At 42.1% G+C, this 24,006-nt stretch overlaps 1 protein-coding gene across 8 annotated transcripts in view; it reads right to left on the bottom strand.

Annotated features, from left to right (window-relative positions):
- Nucleotides 1-24,006, bottom strand: part of dock3 (dedicator of cytokinesis 3) — a 966,938-nt gene that overhangs the window by 405,343 nt on the left and 537,589 nt on the right. For all 8 annotated transcript variants that reach the window (XM_063067780.1, XM_063067785.1, XM_063067784.1 and 5 more), the window contains exons 11-12: nucleotides 7,722-7,782; nucleotides 6,467-6,614 (exon numbers count right to left, since the gene is read on the bottom strand). In XM_063067780.1, coding sequence (XP_062923850.1) covers nucleotides 6,467-6,614; nucleotides 7,722-7,782 — 209 coding nt within the window. The remainder of the gene's footprint in view (nucleotides 1-6,466; nucleotides 6,615-7,721; nucleotides 7,783-24,006) is intronic.

Raw genomic sequence — 24,006 nt, 5'->3', positions numbered from 1 at the left:
CTCATAGTTTTCAAAGTGTATGCTGAAGATTACATGTTCCACAATAACTGGCCAATTACATATTCATCTGGACAGATGCAAAGTAAGAAGATTAGATTGGTGGCAGATTCACAAAATTCACAGAAAAGTCTATTTGGATTCTATTAGATGCCATGGTAATAGTAGACCGTGTGGATGAGGAAGGTGAAATGGTAGTAAGAGAAGGAATTTGTAAAAGAAATGAGACCCATGTCTATTGAAAATCGGGGCCAAGTAACAGGGATATGGGGAAAAGATATGAATACTAGGGTAATGGGACTTGCTTCAGTTAAAAAAAGGGATTATAATTCAAGTATATCTTCACTGTGAATGTAATAGTTCTGATGGTGTGTATACAAATCAGAAGCGAGATCATTGGTTAGCATGTGCCCCAAGCAACTCAATCCTACTATCATGACTTCTCACCATTATCCTGGTATTCATTTCTTTTCCCCATATCCCTGTTACTCGACCCCGATTATCAACAGACATCGGTCTCATTTCTTTTACAAAATCTCTTCTCCAGTTGCTCTGGAGCCTTGTGGTCTTCCATATATACCTTACCCTATGGCCTATGGTAGAGATGACAACAATTGATACCACGACCATTGTAGTGCCAACTGTTATTGGTCCTTTTCTGTGTGATGAGGTTCAGACAGATAAAGGGAAAAGAAACAGAAGAATGAATTATTCTAGAACTAGGATATAGACATGTGCAAGTGCTGTTCAATTTGACATCACTTCAAATTCCAAGCTGGTGTGGAATAAGCCTCCCGTAGCTTTTCTAACACTGAACAGTTTACCCATTCAGAACTTAAAACATGAAAGAGGCTAAGAGAGGGCTTATTGAATTTATGGGATTAGGATACGCTGCTGGAGATTCTACGGTAAATAAACTAGATGTTGCAGAGATAAACTCTCAGTTAAATTCTCTAAGGTAAAAGATGAAAGAAACTGTAAATCAAGATTATGGAGATATGAGAAGAGTTAGCACTTTAGGTAATCAACAAATGTCGGAAATGCTCCATCTTTTACAACCCTTAGGAGCTATGACAAACCAAATTACTGACAGAGTTAATAATGAAACTACTCAACAAGCTAAGGACGCTGTATGTACAATCTATGCCTCACAGTTACTTTCCGTAATTGTGGTTAACAATTACAGAATTATAGCATTCCCGATTGGATTTCAGGTGAACAGTTAAAGGAATGGGTTGATACTGACACTCTAGGATGTGTTACGAGAATACACATAAAATTAAGATGTTTGCTGGCCTGGGCTAGCATCAGTGGCATCAGCAGTTGGTCTGCCACCTGCCCTCAGGGGAAGGAGAGATAAGGAACAATGGAGCAGCGTCTGGAGATGTGTAATGAAGGGATGTGGGAGGAAGAGCTGTCTGGAGCGGCTCCCCCCCTTTGAACCCTGAACTGTTTGAAGTGATGGACAGGCGATACCCCAGCAGGGGGATAAAAAGGGACAGGTTCGCTAAGACAGACACACGCCACCCGAGGTAACGAGACCCTGGAAGCGGTGCGCTTCTCACGAGTGGGTGAGAAGTCCCAGACAACGACAAGGGTGGAAAGGTACGATCAGCGGGAACCCGGTGTGTGTCCGCCCTTGCCTGGGTGCCGGGTTCACTGCAGAGGATCGACCGCATCTGGAGGAGGGGTCACAGTCGGTGACCTCAGGTGACACCACCAAGGACCCGCCCAAAAGCTGTTTGTGAGCCATCTCGCTGGTCTGTGAGCCATCTTGCTGGTCTGTGAGTGAAGCCGTTCTGAATGATGAGTTGTTCCTATTCTATCTCTCTCTTCCCCCACGTTGTCCACCGCCATGGCAACGATTACTGCGAACTGAACTACTAAACTGGACTGAACTTTGAGTCATTTTGAAATTGGTCATTTACCCCTAGACAACGATAGAGCTTGATTGATGCTGTTATCTTAATTCTGTGCACATGTGTGTTTATCATCACTGAACTGTTGCATTTATTATCCTTTCGATTACTGTGTTGCTTGTTTCTGTAATAAAACTTTCTTAGTTCTAGTACTCCAGACTCCAACTGAGTGATCCATTTCTGCTGGTTTGGCAACCCAGTTACGGGGTACGTAACAGATGTCACATTGGAGATTTCAGATTGACAGATTGCCTCCTTGGAAATTGTAAGAATGGGTCTGGACCACAGTATATTGGAGCTGTTCTTCATACCATAGTGAAAATCCTTACCATAGTGACAACCAAACATACCCACTATACAAGGTTCATAATTTCAAGCAATATCAAGAAGGAATTAGGATTTCACTTGCTAATTCACCTACTTACACTATTGTACTGTACAAAAGTCTTGTATAGGTAAAAGATCTAACCTATAACCTATGTATATGTGCCCAAGACTTTTGCACAGTACTATAGATTAAAAGTAATACAAAAGCACCAGCATATTTAACAAACAACAGGAATTCTGCAGATGCTGGAAATTCAAGCAACACACATCAAAGTTGCTGGTGAACGCAGCAGGCCAGGCAGCATCTCTAGGAAGAGGTACAGTCGACGTTTCAGGCCGAGACCCTTCGTCAGGACTAACTGAAGGAAGAGCTAGTAAGAGATTTGAAATTGGGAAGGGGAAGGGGAGATCGAAAATGATAGGAGAAGACAGGAGGGGGAGGGATGGAGCCAAGAGCTGGACAGGTGATTGGCAAAGGGGATATGAGAGGATCATGGGACAGGAGGTCTGGGGAGAAAGACCGGTGGGGGGGGGGGAGAGACCAGAGGATGGGCAAGGGGTATAGTCAGAGGGACAGAGAGAGAAAAACTTTTCGATGATTTTAAGTTCCCTGGCCCTCACTGCTTTATTTTCACCATGGATGTCCAGCCTATCCATCCCCCATCAGGAAGGTCTCAAAGCTCTCCGCTTCTTTTTGGATTCCAGACTTAATCAGTTCCCCTCTACCACCACTCTGCTCCGTCTCGCGGAATTAGTCCTTACTCTTAATAATTTCTCCTTTGGCTCCTCCCACTTCCTCCAAACTAAAGGTGTAGGTATGGGCACCCATATGGGTCCTAGCTATGCCTGCCTTTTTGTTGGCTTTGTGGAACAATCTATGTTCCGTGCCTATTCTGGTATCTGTCCCCCACTTTTCCTTCGCTACATCGACGACTGCATTGGTGCTGCTTCCTGCATGCATGCTGAGCTCGTTGACTTTATTAACTTTGCCTCCAACTTTCACCCTGCCCTCAAGTTTACCTGGTCCATTTTCGACACCTCCCTCCCCTTTCTAGATCTTTCTGTCTCTGTCTCTGGAGACAGCTTATCCACTGATATCTACTATAAGCCTACTGACTCTCGCAGCTATCTGGACTATTCCTCTTCTCACCCTGTCTCTTGCAAAAATGCCATCCCCTTCTCGCAATTCCTCCGTCTCCGCTGCATCTGCTCTCAGGATGAGGCTTTTCATTCCAGGACGAGGGAGATGTCCTCCTTTTTTAAAGAAAGGGGCTTCCTCTCCTCCACTATCAACTCTGCTCTCAAACGCATCTCCACCATTTCACGCACATCTGCTCTCACTCCATCCTCCCGCCACCCCACTAGGAATAGGGTTCCCCTGGTCCTCACCTACCACCCCACCAGCCTCCGGGTCCAACATATTATTCTCCATAACTTCCGCCACCTCCAACGGGATCCCACCACTAAGCACATCTTTGCCTCCCCACCCCCCTCTGCTTTCCGCAGGGATCGCTCCCTACGCGACTCACTTGTCCATTCGTCCCCCCCATCCCTCCCCACTGATCTCCCTCCTGGCATTTATCCTTGTAAGTGGAACAAGTGCTACACATGCCCTTACACTTCCTCCCTTACCACCATTCAGGGCCCCAGACAGTCCTTCCAGGTGAGGCAACACTTCACCTGTGAGTCAGCTGGGGTGATATACTGCGTCCGGTGCTCCCGATGTGGCCTTCTATATATTGGCGAGACCCGACGCAGACCGGGAGACTGCTTTGATGAACACCTACGCTCTGTCCACCAGAGAAAGCAGGATCTCCCAGTGGCCACACATTTTAATTCCACATCCCATTCCCATTCTGACATGTCTATCCACGGCCTCCTTTACTGTAAAGATGAAGCCATACTCAGGTTGGAGGAACAACACCTTATATTCCGTCTGGGTAGCCTCCAACCTGATGGCATGAACATTGACTTCTCTAATTTCTGCTAATGCCCCACCTCCCCCTCGTACCCCAGCTGTTATTTATTTTTATACACACATTCTTTCTCTCATTCTCCTTTTTCTCTCTCTGTCCCTCTGACTATACCCCTTGCCCATCCTCTGGTTCCCCCCCCCGCTTGTCTTTCTCCCCAGACCTCCTGTCCCATGATCCTCTCATATCCCCTTTGCCAATCACCTGTCCAGCTCTTGGCTCCATCCCTCCCCCTCCTGTCTTCTCCTATCATTTTGGATCTCCCCCTCCCCCTCCCACTTTCAAATCTCTTACTAGCTCTTCCTTCAGTTAGTCCTGACGAAGGGCCTCGGCCTGAAACGTCGACTGTTCCTCTTCCTAGAGATGCTGCCTGGCCTGCTGCGTTCACCAGCAACTTTGATGTGTGTTGCTAGCATATTTAACAATATATCAGTACAAAAGCACATAAAAGGAACATGATAAAATATACCTAATTTCAAATCATATGTTGGGGTATAAACCATAAATAGTAACTTATGGCTTTATTACTATTTATTATTTATGGTGCAACTGTAACGAAAACCAATTTCCCCCGGGATCAATAAAGTATGACTATGAGTAATTAATAAAATATAACGAAGCGTAGGTACATAATGTAAGAAAGTACTCAATGTAAGAAAAGATCATGGTGCAAAATTAGACAAAATCACTAGAGACTTGGAATGGGACTTAGCATGCAAACACTTCAGTTGTTTAAGTTGTCATAAGAAAACACTTTGGAAAATACATTAGAACAAAGAGCAATAAAATATGTGAAATATTATGAATCCAAGGATGTACTTTAATATTCAGAGCCCAGTTCCAAACTTTACTCCAAAAGGGTAGACTCTGCAAAATATAGTCTTCGATAGGTGGACGAGCAATAAGTACATATCTAAGTAAATCCTCAGCAATATCATTGAAACATTGATACAACGTTTGGGTAACGATTGTCCAGCTTAAACTAGATCACTTGAAACATTAGAAACTGCAATATTAGAGTTAATCATACTGTATATTAAAGATCCTTTCTTGTAATGTGTGCTTAACGTAGCAATGTAACAATGTTTTAAGTTGTCGGCCTGGGTTCAACTTAGTTCCTTTGATATTTGTGCAGAGACAATAAGCTTTGAATTAATTAAGAGTTGTATAGTGAATTGCCTAACCCAGATCAGTTAATAACAGGTTAGGAAGCTAAGTTTTGCATGCATGTTTACATATAAACTTTGAAAAGTTCATGAATTTCTGAATTTTGGTACGCTAATTTCTAATCTTCCTCAGATCTATCATGAATGATACAGTTCTTTGAACTTTACAAATGGCTTCAATAGAAAAAGTGATTGGTATGGAATGAAAATATTAGTTCTATAAACTGAATTATGCTAGATGCCAGTTGTCCCAATGAGCTAAATCCCAGTCACTGATCCCCTAACTCCAATGTCCTGTTGCTCCAAAGTGTAGGCCCTAATCACCCAATCCAACCTTCCATACTTTTTGATGTCCTCTTTCCCCAGCTAATTATGCCAATTCCTGGACCAGCACACCTAATTGCATTCCCCTCAACCAAATGGCCAGTCTCAGAAATCCAAATCATTAAATGCCCCGAGACCGATATTCTGAGTCCCAGCTCATTAATCCAAATGCAACTCTTCTGAAAAGCTCTTCACAGTCCCTGGACTCAACAACTCCAAAGCACAGAGTGCTAATTACACGTTCTGACTTGAGCGCTTTAGCCCCAAGCTTTTGCTAATCCACATCTTAACCCCCATTCTTGGACTGCTCTCTTCCACAAACCATCTGATCCATCTGTAGCCTGAACTTTTTCCATTCCTGTGTTTACATTGGTGCAGAAATTGAAGCAAAAGTTGTCAAAAAAGACAAAGAATTTTCAAGTGGTGACACATAATGAAAATAGTCATTGCATGGTGTGCTACAGCTGATTAACCCGTCATAGTGGACAGTGATACATTTATATAACAGTATGCTTCATATTCTGTAATAATTAATACATTTCTAAACAAAATTTATAACAACATGTTCTGTAGCTCAGACTAAGCAAATCTGTTTGTAACTAAATATCCAAACAATGAGAAATATGAAACACACCCTTGATCCATTCAGTCTACACAATTTAGATTCTTTATGCAATATCTAAATCCCTTATCCCATTCAGATCTCTAATTTTCTGGCAGACTGTAGGATTTGATTCCATTTAAAACATACTTCACTTACGTATAAACCTTTAGAACAAAATCCTTTTCCTCACGAACTTCAGAAACAGATGGCAGGACGTCCATCATGCTCAGCACTGCACATCCATATGGGCGTCGGTACTGTATGTGAGGGGGGCCTTTCTTTGAATCATTGGATAACATTCGACCTTGCAAGAAGAAGTGCAAAAGGGTTAACTTGCAAAAAAATATTCTCAGCTCAGAACACGTGATAATTGCCAATTGCTAGCAAGACTGCGCTGAAATTGCAAATACTACAAACCCCGACCATTTGAAATACTGGAAATCTGCAGTTTCTTTTAAAGGAATCAAATGTTAAATAACATAATACTTTTTTCCTTTCATACACTGTAGTTTCTGCAGCCAAGTCACTATATTTTTAATAAGAGCACGAAATCAATGGAAAATACGTCTGTTGCTATTATTCCTAACTGCAGTGCAACATGAATTCAGGAATGTTGGGCACTAGAATGGAGAAGGAAAAGGGAAAGAATGGAAATGAGGCTGCGGGGTGGTGGTGTGAAGCATGGAAAGAAACAGAGGCTAAAAGAGGGCAAACCTCTTGTAGTGAGTTTATTGTACTAGCAAGATGATTTCAAGATTCTCCTAAAGATATAAATACACCAATATTTTAATGATATCTTTAGTGATGAGCAATAGCTATTCATCAGCAACATCTGTGTAGAACTTTCGAGATGGAGGTTCAGTCTGTATGCCATTTGGATGTCAAATTACTCATGCAAAACAATTACTGCTTGATTCAAGTAGATGTTGCATTCAGAGCTAACATGGTGGCAATTCAGTTGTTAATGAAGAGGCTAATCTAGTGACCCCACTTTGAACTCAATAAACAATTTCTGTCAGTAAAAATTCATCCTTCCGGTGAGCAATCATGAACCTTTGTTCTTCCACTGGAATATCAATTACTGTTTTTACCTTTAAGAGAATCTTGAAATCATTCTGCTAGTACAATAAACTCACTACAAGAGGTTTGCCCTCTTTTAGCCTCTGTCTGTTTCTTTCCATGCTTCACACTTCTTTCCCTTTTCCTAGTGCCCAACATTCCTCGATTCATGTTGCACTACAGTTAGGAATAATAGGACTACAGTACTATAACAGTGTGATAGAAAAGAAACTGCAATCAACTTCAGAATTTCATACTTTAAAATAACATTGAAATTTCACAGGGATTCTAGTGGTTCATTAAATACTTTTAAGTTCTGAACCACAGTTAACTGTAAATATGAAGAATTTACCTATTCGTATAACATGAGCAACTATGTAGAGATCTCGCTTCAGATCCTTGTTACTCAGATCCTGGAAGTTTAAAAAACAAAATTATGTCAGATAAATGATAGCAAAGAATACAAATGTAGTCAATACTGTAAAGAGAGCTATGTCTTACTAGTTATTATATTCAATGTTATAAATATTCTCTGCCATCGTTATGTCAATGTGGGAGATTGTATACACACAAAAATTAACTATTTTCATTGAAATCTGGATCTTGGGACTTTTAGGACATGGGATACTAAGAGTCTGATCTTGTAAGTCTATGATTTATTTAACCTAGAGTAGGATGCAATAGTGACCATATTGGAAATTCTTCCTGGGTCTACTCATTGAAATTTGGACAACCACTTAAGTTTTTGTTGTGATATGTATTAACAAAACCCTTTTCCAGCACTGCAGCAATATAGCTTTCAGCCATATTGTTCCAAAATTGTTTATGCTCATTTACCAACCAGCTTTTTTTATAAACTGAAAACAAAAAAATGCATATTCTGAAAATCTGAAATCAAAACAGAAATCCACAATACTTTTTACTGTTTGCTCTTGGCTACAGTTAATTAATGGTACTTTCACATTCAACCTGTATTCTCTGTCAGTCTGCTTCATTTGCAGAGACTGCTCATTATCATCACTGAGTTTTCCTCAAGTTCCTCTGTGAATTGTACACTTTGGATATACAGTGGGTTCCGATTAGTTGGGAGACATTGGGACCAGCATTTTAACCCAATTAAGTGGCTGCCACAATTAAGCTGAATTTTCATGGAAACAACTAAAAAGTTATAAAAAAAGGACAAACTGAGTAACAAATTATGTACTTAAATGAAACACAAGAACAAATTAGAACACTACCAATAGGACTACAGTACTATAAAACTGTGTATTAGTTCCTACCAGTTATGAATGAAGGAATTCATCTTGCTGCCATGTTCTTTTGATTGACTGTAAATGAATAAAATCAGCACAGACACCTAATGCAGATAATGGACTGCCTCCAAACAATGATACTGACAATTGTATCCTCCAAATCTTCATTTTTATTGTAACATTCAAGATGATTATCAATATCTTCAAATTCTTTGTAGTTCCTAACTTGATGAAGTAGTGAACCCATTTCATTTTCTCTCCCAGCCATTTCTGGTACCTCCAAGCCTGAATGCTTGAAACCGCAGTGAGCAAAACAGTCCTGAATTGTCCTGAAGACCACAGCTCTGACAACTATTCGTACCACTGGACCCAGACTTACAAGGTTGAGTGAGTGGAACTGCCCCAGTGCACGGCTTTTCCACTTTAAAACTCTCCCGCACGGGTTTCCTGTCATCGTCTGTTATGACAGACAACTACCACTAATGTCACCATCTCTCACAGCTTCCTAACCTCAGAATCATTCTAGACTGCACGCTACCACTAAATTATGTCATTTATTAGTTTGCTACTCAATGCCACTTCAGTTAGGTTAACAAGTAAAAGCTTCATGGAGCTTTCTAAAAGCCCAGAATAGAGGCTGTATGGTAATGTAAAGGAAAACAATGGGCAAACATGCTGAGGAGTTGCTATACTATACTGAGTGAGTGGTAGCTGAGCTCATTTTGAAACATGATGTGCAGAACATGGCTATATCCTGAGCATCTGCTGTATTAAATTGAGCGAGGGGTAGCTGAGCTCATTGGAACATTTCGAAATATTAATTGTGGATCATGCTAAATTTACTATCATGGAACATGCCTGTTTCTCTAAACTCTGCCAGGGTTTGCTACATTGGCAAACTGTGAGGAAGGAAAACTTGTTTGTGTAAGGGGGAAGATATCACTTTCTAGCAAACACAACTACTTGACACTTATGGAAGGGCTTCACCACCAGACCACGTGGGAAGCTGTGTCAGGGACAGAGGAGAGAAGTAAGGCACTCTACGGTAGACTTGGGACCTGCGGGTATTTATTTAGATAAGTGTTGCTTATGTTCCCTTGAGTACTGAATAAATTGATTAGTGTTTAAAGTTATTTGCATCCTTTTATTTCTCACTGCTGGGTCCCAAATTGAGCATAGCAGACACATTTGTTTGTCAGCATTGCAGACTTCCTCAGCAGCAGGTGCTCATAGACTAACGTCATCTAAACTTTTAAGCTTTGCTGCACAACCCAGTATTTTTCCTTTTATCCATAATATGCAACTCCTGGTCTATCATGAGATGAATTACTTCATGATCGATCCAGGATAACCCAGACATTTACATAAACACAAGAGATGCTGCAGATGCTGGAAATCCAGAGTTGAGTTCCTCTAGCATTTTGTGTGATTTGCTCCAGACATTTACATGGCTCCTTCATTGTATGGCAATAACAGCTATTTACATTCATTCAGGAGGTAAAAGCTATCACTTCCTGAAATGATTTCTTATTATGTTGGAGCCTCAGAGCACTGCAGCTGGATGCTCCTGTAACAATATTCCGCCACTGCCTGTATGTTCTCCCCGTGGCCACGTGGATCTCCTTCCGATGCTCCAGTTTCCTTCCACAATCCAAAGATATACTGATTGGGAGGTTAATTGGTCATTGTAAATTATCTCGTGATTAGGCTAGGGTTAAATCAGAGGATTGTTGGTCGGTGCAGCTTGAAGGGCCAGAAAGGCCTATTTTGTGCTCCATCTCAATAAAATAATAAATAAATAAAAATTCACACCATCATTCGGAACATCCTGAGGGCTGAAAAGCAGAGTGCTGTCAGTAAACTGTGGGTCCAATAGCATCCATGATGAATTGTTGTTTCAGGTTGAGAACTTGTATCAAGATTTGATGCGGGATGCCTGTTTTTCATTCCAGATACCAGCAACTACAGTCTCTTTTTATGCTTCTCTCCAGGGGTCTCCTACTCAAAGTTATGAGTACCTACTCCACGATTTAGTTACCAATTGAGTAGTCTTTACTTAAGGACATACTATATAACAGAAATGGGGACAGAAGGTTAAAGATCAGGTGGAGAAGGAAATGAGGAGGACAAAATAAGCCTAGTCCACGTCAGAAGCCTCCAGGTGTCTAATTGCTGGGTAGCACAAAAGAAAGTCCATTCTAGATTCACTATTAAAGAAGCAAATTATAATATAAATATTTCAATGAAGCCAAAATCAATATTTTTCAGTCCAGTCATTTTCATTGTACATAGGTATATGTTAAAAAAAACCTATTGTCCAATATTCATATATACAGTGACTTTCATTTGCTATCTTCCTACACAGTGCTTCCAAGCCCTCTCCACAGATCTGCACTCAGTGACTATTTTATTAGGTACACCTGCTTGTTAATGCAAATATTTAATCAGCCAATCATGTAGCAGCAACTCAATGCATAAAAGCATGCAAACGTGGTCAAGAGGTTCAGTTGTTATTCAGAACAAACATCAGAATGGGGAAGAAATGTGATCTAAGTGACTTTGACTGTGGAATGATTGTTGACGTCAGACAGGGTGGTTTGAGTATCTCAAAAGCTACTGATCTTCATTCTCTAGCTTACAGAGAATGGTGCAAAAAGCAAAAAAAAAAGAAAAATCCAGTGAGTAGCAGTTCTCCGGGCAAAAATATCTTATGACTGAGAGAGGAGTCAGAGGAGAATGACCAGACTGGTTCAAGCTGCCAGGAAGGTGACAGTAACTCAAAGAACCATGCACTACACCAGCGATGTGCAGAAGAGCATCTCTGAAAGCACAACAACATGTTGAACATTGAAGTGGGGGCTATAGCAGCAGAAGACAACAAGCATACACTCAATAGACACTTTATTGGGTGCAGGAGGTATGTCTCAGATAATGCAGGCTGATGTTTAAAAATCCCCAGTTTCACTTTAATCCACTATGGGCTTCTTTGTAAAGGCACTTCAAATGTTTGCAATCAATTACATCATGCTGAACTGATACCATTTGCTGGTTATCTAATCAGAATCAGGTTTTGTATCACTGGCATATGTTGTGAAATTTGTTGTTTTGTGGTAGAACTATAATGCAATATAAGAAAAAAAGAAATATATTTATTATTTGAATAAAGTAAATAAGTAGTGCAAAAACAGTGAGGTGCTGTACATGGATTGATTCATTGTTCATTCAGAAATCTGATGGAAGAAGAGAAAAAGCTGTTCCTAAAATATTGAGTGTGTGTTTTCAGCCCCTGTACATCCTCCTTGTTGGTAGCAATGAGAAGAGGGCATGCCCTAGGTGATGGGGGACCTTAATGATGATTGTCTCCTTTTTGAGGTATCGCTTTTAGAAAGGTGTTCTGAATGTTGGGGAGGCTAGTGCCTATGATGGAGCTGGCTGAGTTTACAACTTTCTGCAGCTTTTTCTGATCCTGTGCAGTGGTCCCTCTATACCAGGTGATCATGCAACCAGTTAGAATGTTGTCCACGGTACATTTATAGAAATTTGCAAGTGTCTCTGGTGACATACCAAATTATATCAAATAATTAGATGAGATGATTTACAGCCACTGTGATGCCTTCTTAGTAATTTTATTAATATGTTGGGCCCAGGATTGATCTTCAGAGATATTGATACCCAGGAACTTGAAACTGCTCATCCTTTCCACATCTGATCCCTTTATATATAATCACAGTTCTGAGTAAATAGCATTGGCAAACTGCTTCTTCCATGAAACAGTTTTCAGATTATAATGGAAGGTCCCCTGGACTCAACAGCCCTAATTAGTCCTTTGGCTCTGTAAAATCAAAAAGTCAAGTTAGTTAAGCAGCCATGAGTTAAATCTCCCAGCAGACATAAATGCCATACTGAGCAATCATGGGCAAATGTAGTTCACTTTATTGATTGCCTTCTCTCTTGGGCAGTCCTTTGGGTCTGGAGATGACTTGCTTCCTCTCTGGTTTTGGGGTTCAAATATGACACATGAGCCAATATGTCTGCTTTCTTCTCTTTGGAATGTCAGATATCCAAAATCTTTGGTGACAGATCTGTAGTAGTTGAAGCAACCATTGCAGAACAAAAAAATACTTCCAGTTTGAATCAATACATGAAGATTGTTACATATAACAATGGTTAATGGTTCTAGTGTTTTCCTTCTCTGATCTCAAACCTCTGCTGCCTTGTGGCTATACCCACTCATGGGGAAGGCTTTGGGAGTAAACCCCAAGGGGAAAAATCCAGAGCTAAGAGTTCCTAAGCCGGTCCTATGTTGAGTTCAATGCTGACTGGTGACTCTGCAATGCCGCTGTGCCAAATTGTATTGGTGTGTGCTGTTCCTTTGGATTCATCAACTGCAAGGAAAGGGGAGAGCTACTTGCTCTCCATATTGTGCTGCCCTGGCTTGCATATCAACAGATCATATACAGTTAGGACACAACATCTATGGTTGACCCTAACCAACAGAGGGCTCATAATTGTCCCAGAAGTACTCCAAGAAAGACAAAATTTTAGCAAGGAGAGAGAACATCATTGAATCTTTGGCATACGACAAACTAGACTGGCCTTATGTAAAGGATAATAAAGACACTGGCTATCTGATTACAATGAGATAAGGAACAATGAGTCCAGTCGAAGATATCACCGATGGCATTCAAGGCTCAAAAGCAGGCAGAAGAGTTAACTGTTATGGTAATAAGAGATAACTAGAGGCCTCGGTTAAGACTGCAAAATATCTGTGGGTGTCAAACTCATTTGGGATGTGGTTCTTGTCTGAACTGTCCTGAGAAATTATTCTTGTACAGTTGGCCCTCCTTATCCGCGAGGGATTGGTTTCGGGACCCCTCGCAGATTACCAAAAAACTCGGATGCTCAAGTCCCTTATTCAACCTGTCTCAATGCGGTGGATCTTAGGACCCAGTGGACCCCGGACCTTATTTAACCTGTCTCAGTGCAGTGGGCATTAGGACCTGGCGGCAGAGCTCTGAATCCACAGTGTTTCTGTTCACGAAAATAATCACAATCGCGATTTAAAATAAAGTGGAAATAATAAAGCGATCAGAAAGAGGTGAAATGCCATCGGTCATTGGAAAAGCGTTAGGCTACAGTCGGTCAACGATCGGAACAATTTTAAAGGATAAGTGAGAAAGGCCCTGCCCCGATGAAAGCTACAATGATTACTAAGCAATGCAGTAGTTTAATTATTGGGTTTTGGGTTTTTGATCCTTCACATCAACCCGGCAGGGATGGACAGCGCGCTCAGGACGATCAGTCATTGGATTGAACTCAGGAACGATCTGTCACTGGATCGAACTTGGGAACTTCCACTCCCAAGCCCGGCACTGTAACAAACGTTTCTTAAGTATTTTATATGCATAGAAAGGTAAAATATATACTATATACTAAGACAAACGTTTGACTAACTGACGCTAAATAATACCGGGTGTACCTGTTCCAACTTACTTAGTAAGAGAACTTCCGTTTTTTTCTCGATCCCTGATCCACAATAACCTACGCACATCCTCCAGTATACTTTAAATCAGCAGTCCCCAACCACCGGGCCGCAAAGCATGTGCTACTGGGCCATGAGGAAACGATATGAGTCAGCTGCACCTTTCCTCATTCCCTGTCACGCACTGTTGAACTTGAACATAGGGTTGCCAACTGTCCCGTATTTGCCGGGACATCCCGTATATTGGGCTAAATTTGTTTGTCCCATACGGGACCGCCCTTGTCCCATATTTCCCCCGCTAAGGTACAGCGTTCCTATGAAACCTCTCGTGCCAAAATGGCGTAATGCGAAGAAGCGATTACCATTAATTTATATTGGAAAAATTTTTGAGCGTTCCAAGACCCAAAAAATAACCTACCAAATCACACATAAAACCCAAAATAAATAACACTAACATATAGTAAAAGCAGGAATGATAAATACACAGCCTATATAAAGTAGAAATAATGTATGTACAGGGTGGTCAGGAAGATGAAGGCAAAACTGATTTGTGGGGAAAAAATCGGCACGTATGCGCATGCGCACACAGGTGCCCGCGCAAGGCTTCATGGTCATGGTAGTCTTTCCTGGGGTAAAATGTCCTGGGATTTGACTGCTACTTTTGTCCCTTATTTGGGAGTGAGAAAGTTGGCAACCGTAACTGTAAAACACATGTTGAGGTGAGTTTAACCTTACTTGAACACCCCCCCCACCCCCCCGTCGGCCGGTCCGCAAGAATATTGTCAATATTAAACCGGTCCGCGGTTCAAAAAAGATTGGGGACCCCTGCTTTAAATCATCTCTAGATTACTTATAATACCTAATACAATGTTAATGCTATGTAAAATAGTTGTCATACTGCAATGTTTAGGGAATAATGACGAAAAAGAAGTCTGTACATGTTCGAACAACAAGTGCTGGAAGAGCACTTCCAGGTTTTCTCAATTCACAGTTAGTTGAATTTGCGCATCAGAACTCGTGGATAAGGAGGGCCGACTGTACTTCTGTGTACTTAATTGGCTAATATAAATGAAGGATGGCACATATTGTATGAAATTGTTGGAATGGAGATGAAAGTGTAACAACCAACAGTCCCATGGCAACAAGATGAACATGGATGAAATAGGACAGTCATGAACATGGGGACATATTTACCGGTCAATTAAAATGTAGGAGTATATAAATTTCTTGTCTTAGAGAGTGGTAAACCTCTGGAAGTCTCTGCCTCTGAGGGTAGTAGAGGCCAGATCACTTGATATATTTAAGGTGACTTAGTGTATTAAATGACCCAGATTGTCAATGTGATGTCATTAAGTTGGAGAACAGAGGGAATAGCAGGTAAATGGTCTTAAAAGTGGGTTTAACTTTAACCCAACCCTGGAACAGTTTGAAAAACTGGGATCACAGTGGAAACCTCTTTTAGAAAAGAGGAACCCTGTGTTCAGGACTCAAAGAACAAAGGAAAATTGAGACTGATTGCCCCATGACCTGACGGGTCAAATACTGTGCAAGTTGTCAGTTCTTAACTTACAAGAGTTTGAATGAAGTACAAGTCAGCAATGTCTCTAATGCAATTGTGTAATAGGCATTATAGATGGAGTTGAAGATGTTTGATCGGGTGAGCTAATGGGTAGTTTGTGAGGTGATGTGAACCTTCCACCATTAATGGGATTTCTGTGTGCTCCTATTGCACGGATTGAGGTTCTCAATACCATCCAGAATACTCCTTTACTCCAGCACCACCCCCCCCCACCGAGTTGGCATAGGACAGGAATTTCCAAAAGTCAATGCAAATACTAGCTGCAACTAGTAGCTAAGAAGCCAAAAGACATGTTGGTCTTTACTGTAGAGGGGTAGGGCTTGAAGAAAATATTTTGCAGTTGTAAAAAATATTGGTGAGGTCACACCTCAAACTGTGTACAGTGTCAGTTCCCTTAAAAAGAATAAAGAACATTGGAAGTAGCCTAAAAAGATTCTCCAGGCTACTACTAGGAATGAGACGATTGTCCCATCAAGACAGACTGAACAGTAGACACAAGAGACTGCAGATGCTGGAATCTGGAGCAAATCAAACTGCTGGAGGAACTCATGGGTCCCACAGTAGCTGTGGTGGCAAAGGGATGGTTGATGTTTCAGGTTGAGACCTTGAATCAGGACTCTCAGAGGCTAGACAGTTTGGGTTTGAATTCCTTGGCGTTAAGAAGAATGACAGATGACCTTGTACAAACAATTAAGTTCCTAAGGGGTTTAAATGGGTAAATTTGGAGATGTTTTCACTCGAGGGAGAGTCCCAAACAAGGGGACATATAAACAGAATGATGAGGAGGCTCTTTAGACCCTATGTCTATAGAAGTTTCTCATCTCAGAGGGTGTTGAATCTTTGGCATTCTCTGCCTGAGGGTGGTAGCGGCCAGATTACGAATATATTTAAGGTGGAAATACATAAATATTTGAAAGTTCGAAGAATTGAGAGTTATGGGAACTAGAAGAGACGATGGGTCAAGCTCTGATCAGCTAAGCACACTTTGATTGAAAGGTCAGAATGAGGGTCTTCTCCAGCTCGTATTTTCTTGTGTTCCTTTAAGCGCATTACTTGCCACAATTACTCCTGGTTGTTTCTTCATTGAAACCGTAAGATTATTTTAAAGCTGGAGACAAGCTACTAACACTGAAGGGAAAGTGGATCAAAGCATTGAGAAGAGTACAGTATAAGAATAAGAATATATACAAAGCTACATGTAAAGGTAAACAGTGCCGGTTTTTGGGACATGTCCAGTAGGTCAGGCTGCGAGAAGAAACTGGAGAGAGAAAACCTGAGTCAATATTGCAGCTGGATGACTTGCAACAAAAATGGCCAGTTTTGATACAGGGAGAAAAAGCAAGTTGTAGAATTCGACATTTAGTCTAGGAAGCTGCAGATAAGATTCTGTTCTTTAAGCTTATTTTGGGCATTGTTACAATAGTGCAGGAGGCCATAAACTGATATAGGGCTGCAGAATTAAAGTAGCAAGTACCAGAACTCTTTGCATTACCTCTATGTATTGAAGCTGTTTGGCAAAGCGATAAGTCACTCTGCATTTGGTTTCTCCAATGGACAGGAGGCCATGTTTTCTACATGAATGCAGTCCCTCGATGTACATCAAGTACATCAGTACCTCAACTATAATGACAGTTTGCGTTACTGGATGGTGAGAAGGGCAGAGGTGTGACAGCAGATCTCCTATATTTTCCTTTGTTCTGCCCATTCCTCCCCCACTTCCTCTGCAACTTAAAATCAAATTGTTTTCTCTTTTTCCTAGTTTTAATGAAGAGTCTTCAACCCAAAACTTTATCCTGGTTTCATCTTCCAAAGATGCTGCTTGACCTGTTAAGTGTTTTCAGCGTTGTCTGTTTTCATTCTAATTTCCAGAATCTGTAGTTTTTGTTGAATGGCTTGCTAATGGAGTATGCAATATGGCATGATTCTATCACTGTGAAATAAATGGCTTGATTTTGAGGAAACATTAGGAGCGTTTAATAATACTGTATTGCCAGCTGGCGGGGTAGAAGTATCTGCACCGGACTTCTAAGCGATGGTCCCAGGTTCAAATCCAGCCAGCTCCTTGCATGCTTTCCATCTGCGCTGGACATTGAGCTATCAACTCAGCCTTGTGAAAAAACAGACAAAATGCTAAAGAAAGTGCAAGGTTGCCACCTGATGCACCACAAGGCACAGATAGCAACATCAACAATAATCCTAGATTATTGAAAAGTTATTGCTGGTGAGGAAGTAGGTGATAATAGTGAACAATCAATAGAATTGAATTTCTGTCTAAGCTCTTTATTCAGACAAGGCAGACCTTATGCAAGCAGAGATGGCAAGCAAGAGTTCCTTCACACAATAATCATGGGCTGAGAATGAAAACTTAAATCACTATCATTTGAAAAAATATGAACTGTCATGCAATCACATTTTGTTCTCCCTTATTCTGAGAAGTGAAAACTGATTTTTATAGTCTGGATCCATATACGACAATTCACTGTTTTCTGGCATGAGCCCTGCATGTCTGGAAGATTCAGGTGTCATTAAAATCCACAATAAGCTATTGCCCTGCAAGGGCCAGCTGGTGCCTATGTTGTCACAGATGTGACAGCTGCCTAGGAATGAACGCTTTGGACAACTGGCAATGCCACACTTGAGAGCCAATGGCCACAGAGGAATCTGATCTTGAGGGAGCCAGGGTTGTCAGTCCTGGCTATGCCACAGAGCAACATACTCAAAATGCTGGAGGATCTTAGCAGGCCAGGCACCATCTATGGGAAAAAAAAGTACAGTTGACGTTTTGGGCCAAAACCTTTTGGCAGGACCAGAGAAAAAAAGCTCATGAGTAGATTTAAAAGGTGGAGGGAGGGGAGAGGAAAACCACCAGGTGATAGGTGAACCCTGGAGGGGGAGGGATGAAGATTGGTGAAAGACACAGAAGGCTACGGAAGAAATAAAAAGGGGGAAGGAGCACCAGAGGGAGGTGGTGGGCAGGCAAGGAGATGAGGTGAGAGAGGGAAAAGAGGAAGGGGTGTTGTTGGGGGCATTACTGGAAGTTTGAGAAATCGATGTTCATGCCATCAGGTTGGAGGCTATCCAAACAGAATATAAGGTGTCCCTCCAAACTAAATGTGGCCTTATCACGACAGTGGAGGAGATTGTGGAAGGACATATCAGAATGGGAATAGGGAGTGGAATTAAAATAGGTGGCCACTGAGAGATCCCGCTTGTTCTGATGGATGGAGCATAGATGCTCAGCGAAGCAGTCTCCCAATCTGCGTCGGGTCTCACCAATATACAGGAGGCCACACCGGGAACATCAAACACAGTAAATGACCCCAACAGACTCACAGATGAAGTGTCACCTCACCTGGAAGGACTGTTCAGGACCCTGGATGGTAGTGAGGGAGGAATGTGCGGGCAGATGTTCCGCCTGCAAGGATAAGTGCCAGCAGGGGGATCAGTGGGGAGGGACGAATGGATAAGGGAGCCGCGAAGGGAGTAATTCCTGCGTAAAGCAGAAAGAGAGGGGAAGGGAAAGATGTGCTTGGTGGTGGGATCCTGGAGGTGGCGGAAGTTTCGGAGAATTATGTGCTGGCCATTGAGGCTGGTGGGGTGGTAGGTGAGGACAAGAGGAACCCAATCCCTTGTAGGGTGGCGTGAGGATGGGGTAAGAGCAGACGTGCGTGAAATGGAAGAGATGTGATTGAGGGCAGCGTTGATGGTGGAGGAAGGGAAGCCCCTTTCTTTGAAAAAGGAGGACATCTCCTTCATTCTAGGATGAAAAGCTTCATCCTGAGACCAGATGTGGCAGAGATGGAGGAATTGAGAAAAGGGGATGGCATTTTTACAAGTAGTAGGGAGGGACAAGGTGTAGTCTAGGTAGCTGTGAGAGTCTGTGGGTTTGTAAAAGACATCAGTGGATATGCTGTCTCCGGAGATCGAGACAGTGAGATCAAGAAAAAGAAGGAAGGTGTCGGAAATGGATCAGGTAAATTTGAGGGCAGGGTGGAAATTGGAGGCAAAGTGGATGAAGTAGATGAGTTCAGCATGGGTACAAGAAGCAGTATCAATGAAGACATCGATGTAGCATAGTAAAAGTGCAGGACGGTCACCACTGTAGGCTTGGAACATAGACTGTTTCATGTACCCGACAAACAGGCAGGCATAGCTGGGATCCATGGGAGTGCCCAAGGCTACCCCTTTTGTTTTAAGGATGTGGGAGGAGTCAAAGGAGAAATTATTGAGCGTAAGGACAAGTTTCTACTAGGTGGAGGAGAGTGGTGGTGGTTAGATCTGGTGTCCAGAAAAAAATGGAAAGCTTTGAGGCCTTCCTGGTGGGAGGATGGAGTGTATAGGGACTGGACATCCATGGTGAAAAATGAGATGTGGTCGATGTTTAGAGATCTCTTGCGGGATGTAAGGGATAAATTTGTCCCGGTGAGGAAGATAAAGAATAGTAGGGTGAAGAAACCATCGGTGACAAGTGAGGTGGAATATCTAGTCAGGTGGAAGAAGGCAGTATACATGAGGTTTAGGAAGCAAGGATCAGATGGGTCTATTGAGGAATATAGGGAAGCAAGAAAGGAGCTTAAGAAGGGGCTGAGAAGAGTAAGAAGGGGGCATGAGAAGGCCTTGGCGAGTAGGGTAAAAGAAAACCCCAAGGCATTCTTCAATTATGTGAAGAAAAAAAGGATGACAGGAGTGAAGGTAGGACCGATTAGAGATAAAGGTGGGAAGATGTGCCTGGAGGCTGTGGAAGTGAGCGAGGTCCTCAATCAATACTTCTCTTCGGTATTCACCAATGAGAGAGAACTTGATGGTGAGGACAATATGAGTGAGGTTGATGTTCTGGAGCATGTTGATATTAAGGGAGAGGAGGTGTTGGAGTTGTTAAAATACATTAGGACAGATAAGTCCCCGGGGCCTGACGGAATATTCCCCAGGCTGCTCCATGAGGCGAGAGAAGAGATTGCTGAGCCTCTGGCTAGGATCTTTATGTCCTTGTTGTCCATGGGAATGGTACCGGAGGATTGGAGGGAGGCAAATATTGTTCCCTTGTTCAAAAAAGGTAGTAGGGATAGTCCGGGTAATTATAGGCCAATGAGCCTTACGTCTGTGGTGGGAAAGCTGTTGGAAAAGATTCTTAGAGATAGGATCTATGGGTATTTAGAGAATCATGGTCTGATCAGGGACAGTCAGCATGGCTTTGTGAAGGGCAGATCGTGTCTAACAAGCCTGATCGAGTTCTTTGAGGAGGTGACCAGGCATAGAGATGAGGGTAGTGCAGTGGATGTGATCTATATGGATTTTAGTAAGGCATTTGACAAGGATCCACACGGTAGGCTTATTCAGAAAGTTAGAAGGCATGGGATCCAGGGAAGTTTGGCCAGGTGGATTCAGAATTGGCTTGCCTGCAGAAGGCAGAGGGTGGTGGTGGAAGGAGTACATTCAGATTGGAGGATTGTGACTAGTGGTGTCCTACAAGGATCTGTTCTGGGACCTCTACTTTTCGTGATTTTTATTAATGACCTGGATGTGGGGGTAGAAGGGTGGGTTGGCGAGTTTGCAGACGACACAAAGGTTGGTGGTGTTGTAGATAGTGTAGAGGATTGTCAAAGATTGCAGGGAGACATTGATAGGATGCAGAAGTGGGCTGAGAAGTGGCAGATGGAGTTCAACCCGGAGAAGTGTGAGGTGGTACACTTTGGAAGGACAAACTCCAAGGCAGAGTACAAAGTAAATGGCAGGATACTTGGTAGTGTGGAGGAGCAGAGGGATCTCGGGGTACATGTCCACAGATCCCTGAAAGTTGCCTCTCAGGTGGATAGGGTAGTTAAGAAAGCTTATGAGGTGTTAGCTTACTTAATATGCAAATCAGCAGGTTCAGTGGTCCGTAGATGGGCGATCTTCCGATCCTTGCAGGCCATGAGAAAGTCAAAGAATCAGTGAATAAGAGCATGGATCCGGCAAAGGATAAAGAAGCATACAGTTCGATTTTTATGTGGCGGAAAAAGAATTCGAAATTGTGGAAGTGACTGGGATGGGTACACTGGGTATCTCCTCGTGGCAGAAAGGGTGGCAAGTAGAACCCAGTGAGAGAAGCAATCAATTGAATGTGCGTACCTGGTGTCCTCGGAGGATCCAAATCAAGCAGCTTGAAAACAAATCTGGAAGCCGTGTGGTGTAAGCTGGTGGTTTAGACATGTTACCGAAAGGATACCTGGCTGTAGTAGCAGGTCTGGGTGAGCACGTGGTCAAAGAGTTGGAGAGCAGCAGGGATCACAGTGGGGGAGCAGTGAGAGAGAGTTTCACTGAACTCCCGTCGAAGGGAAGATTCAAACTTTCAGGGTAGGCATCCCTGGAAGAGACTTCACAGAGTAGTAATCACAAACAAGAGAAAATCGGCAGATACTCTAAATCTGAGTAGCACACACAAAATACTGGAGGAACTCAGCAGGCCAGGCAGCATCTATGGAGAAAAGTACCGTCGACCTTTCGGGCCGAAACCCTTTGGCAGGACTGGAGAAAAAAAAAGCTGAGGAGTAACTGAGGATCTGATTGCACTGGACAGTTATGAATATGCACAACAGCTGTGGTACAAATCACATATATGTCATTATAGTATCCAAAGTCCTGCCAACTTGGTAAAAACTACTGTTTGGGAAAATTGTTGTCTTACTCCTGATGGCAATACTAAAAAGCAATGAGGTATCTCACTGTTCACACAGAATGGCAACCTTTGCTTGCTAGAGACTGATCTGCTACAGTTACATTGTAAGTTGAGCTCTGATTAAATTTGCTTGTCTCCACAAAGTCAAAACCATGCTCCATCAGCTATTATATTTACTAGGCATTACTGACATTTATACTGAGTGATTATCACTTCCAGAGTAGAGAACAATGCTCTCCCATATCTACATAACCTCACAAGAAGGCAATTAAAAAGCAATAAAGAGAGAAAAGATGAAGTATGAAGGTAAGCTAGCCAATAAGAAGAATAAAAGAGCAAAAGTGGATATCAACTACTGGAAAATGGTGCTGGAGAGGTAGTAACAGGGAACAAAGAAATGGCATATAAACTGAATAAGTAGTTTACATCAGTCTTCACTGTGGAAGACACAGGTAGCATGCCAGAAGTTCAAGAGTATCGGGGGCAGAAGTGAGTGTAGTCACTATTACTAGGGAGAGGGTGCTTAGGAAACTGAAAGGTCTGAAAGTACATAAGTCACCTGGACCAGGGTTCTGAAAGAGGTAGCTGAAAAGATTTTGAAGGTGTTATTAGTGATCTTTCAGGAATCACTAGATTCTGGATTTGTTCTAGAGGACTGGAAAATTGCAATTGTCACTCCACTCTTTAAGATGGGGGGGAAGGCAAAAGACAGGAAATCAGTTAGCCATTGCCAATCACTTAGTGGTTGGCAAGATGTTAGAGTCCCTTATTAAAGATGAGGTTTCAGGGTACTTAGAAGCACATGATAAAATAGTCCAAAGTCAGCATAGTTTCCTTAAAGGGAAACCTTGCCTGACAAATCAGTTGGAATTCTTTGAGGAACTAACCAGGAGGATAGACAAAGGAGAGTCTGTGGATGTTGTTTATTTGGTATTTCAGAAGGCCTTTGAATTGAATTGACTTTATTACTTGCATCCTTCATATACAAGGAATAAAAATCTTTACGTTATGTCTCCGTCTAAATGTGCAATTTATAGTAATTTAATCCTTTGATAAAGAAGGCAAATACAATGTTAGCATTCATTTGGAAAGGACTAGAATATGAAAACAAGATGTCATGCTAAGCTTTATAAAGCATTGTTCAGACCGCATTTGGATTATTATGAGCAGTCTTGGGCCCAGAATCTAAGAAAAGATGTGCTGGCACTCGAGAGTTTCCAGAGGAAGTTCATGAGAATTATTCCAGGAATGAAAGGGTAAATGTATGAGGAGTGTTTAGTGGCTCTGGACCTTTAATTGCTGGAGTTATAGATGTGAATCTAATTAAAACCTATCGAATATTGAAAGGCTGAGACAGAGTGGATGTGGAGAGGATGTTTCCTATAGTGAGTGAGTCTAGGACCAGAAGGCACAGCCTCAGAATAGAAGGATGCCCCTTTCTAACAGATGAGGAGGAATTTCTTTAGCCAGAAGGTGGTGAAGATGTGGAATTTATTGCCATAGACCAAGTAAAAGCAGAGGTTGATAGGTTCTTGATTAGTAAGGACACCAAAGATTATGGGGAGAAGAGAATGGGGTTGAGAGGGAAAATAAATCAGCCATGAGCAAATGGCAAAGCAGACTCGATGGGCTAGATGGCCTAATTCTATTCCTATGTCTTACGGTCTA

This window comes from Mobula hypostoma, chromosome 15, assembly GCF_963921235.1.
Source record: "Mobula hypostoma chromosome 15, sMobHyp1.1, whole genome shotgun sequence".
Lineage (NCBI taxonomy): Eukaryota > Metazoa > Chordata > Chondrichthyes > Myliobatiformes > Myliobatidae > Mobula > Mobula hypostoma.
The sequence above is the reverse complement of the archived record's forward strand: the minus strand, read 5'-3'. Positions and strand labels throughout refer to the sequence as shown.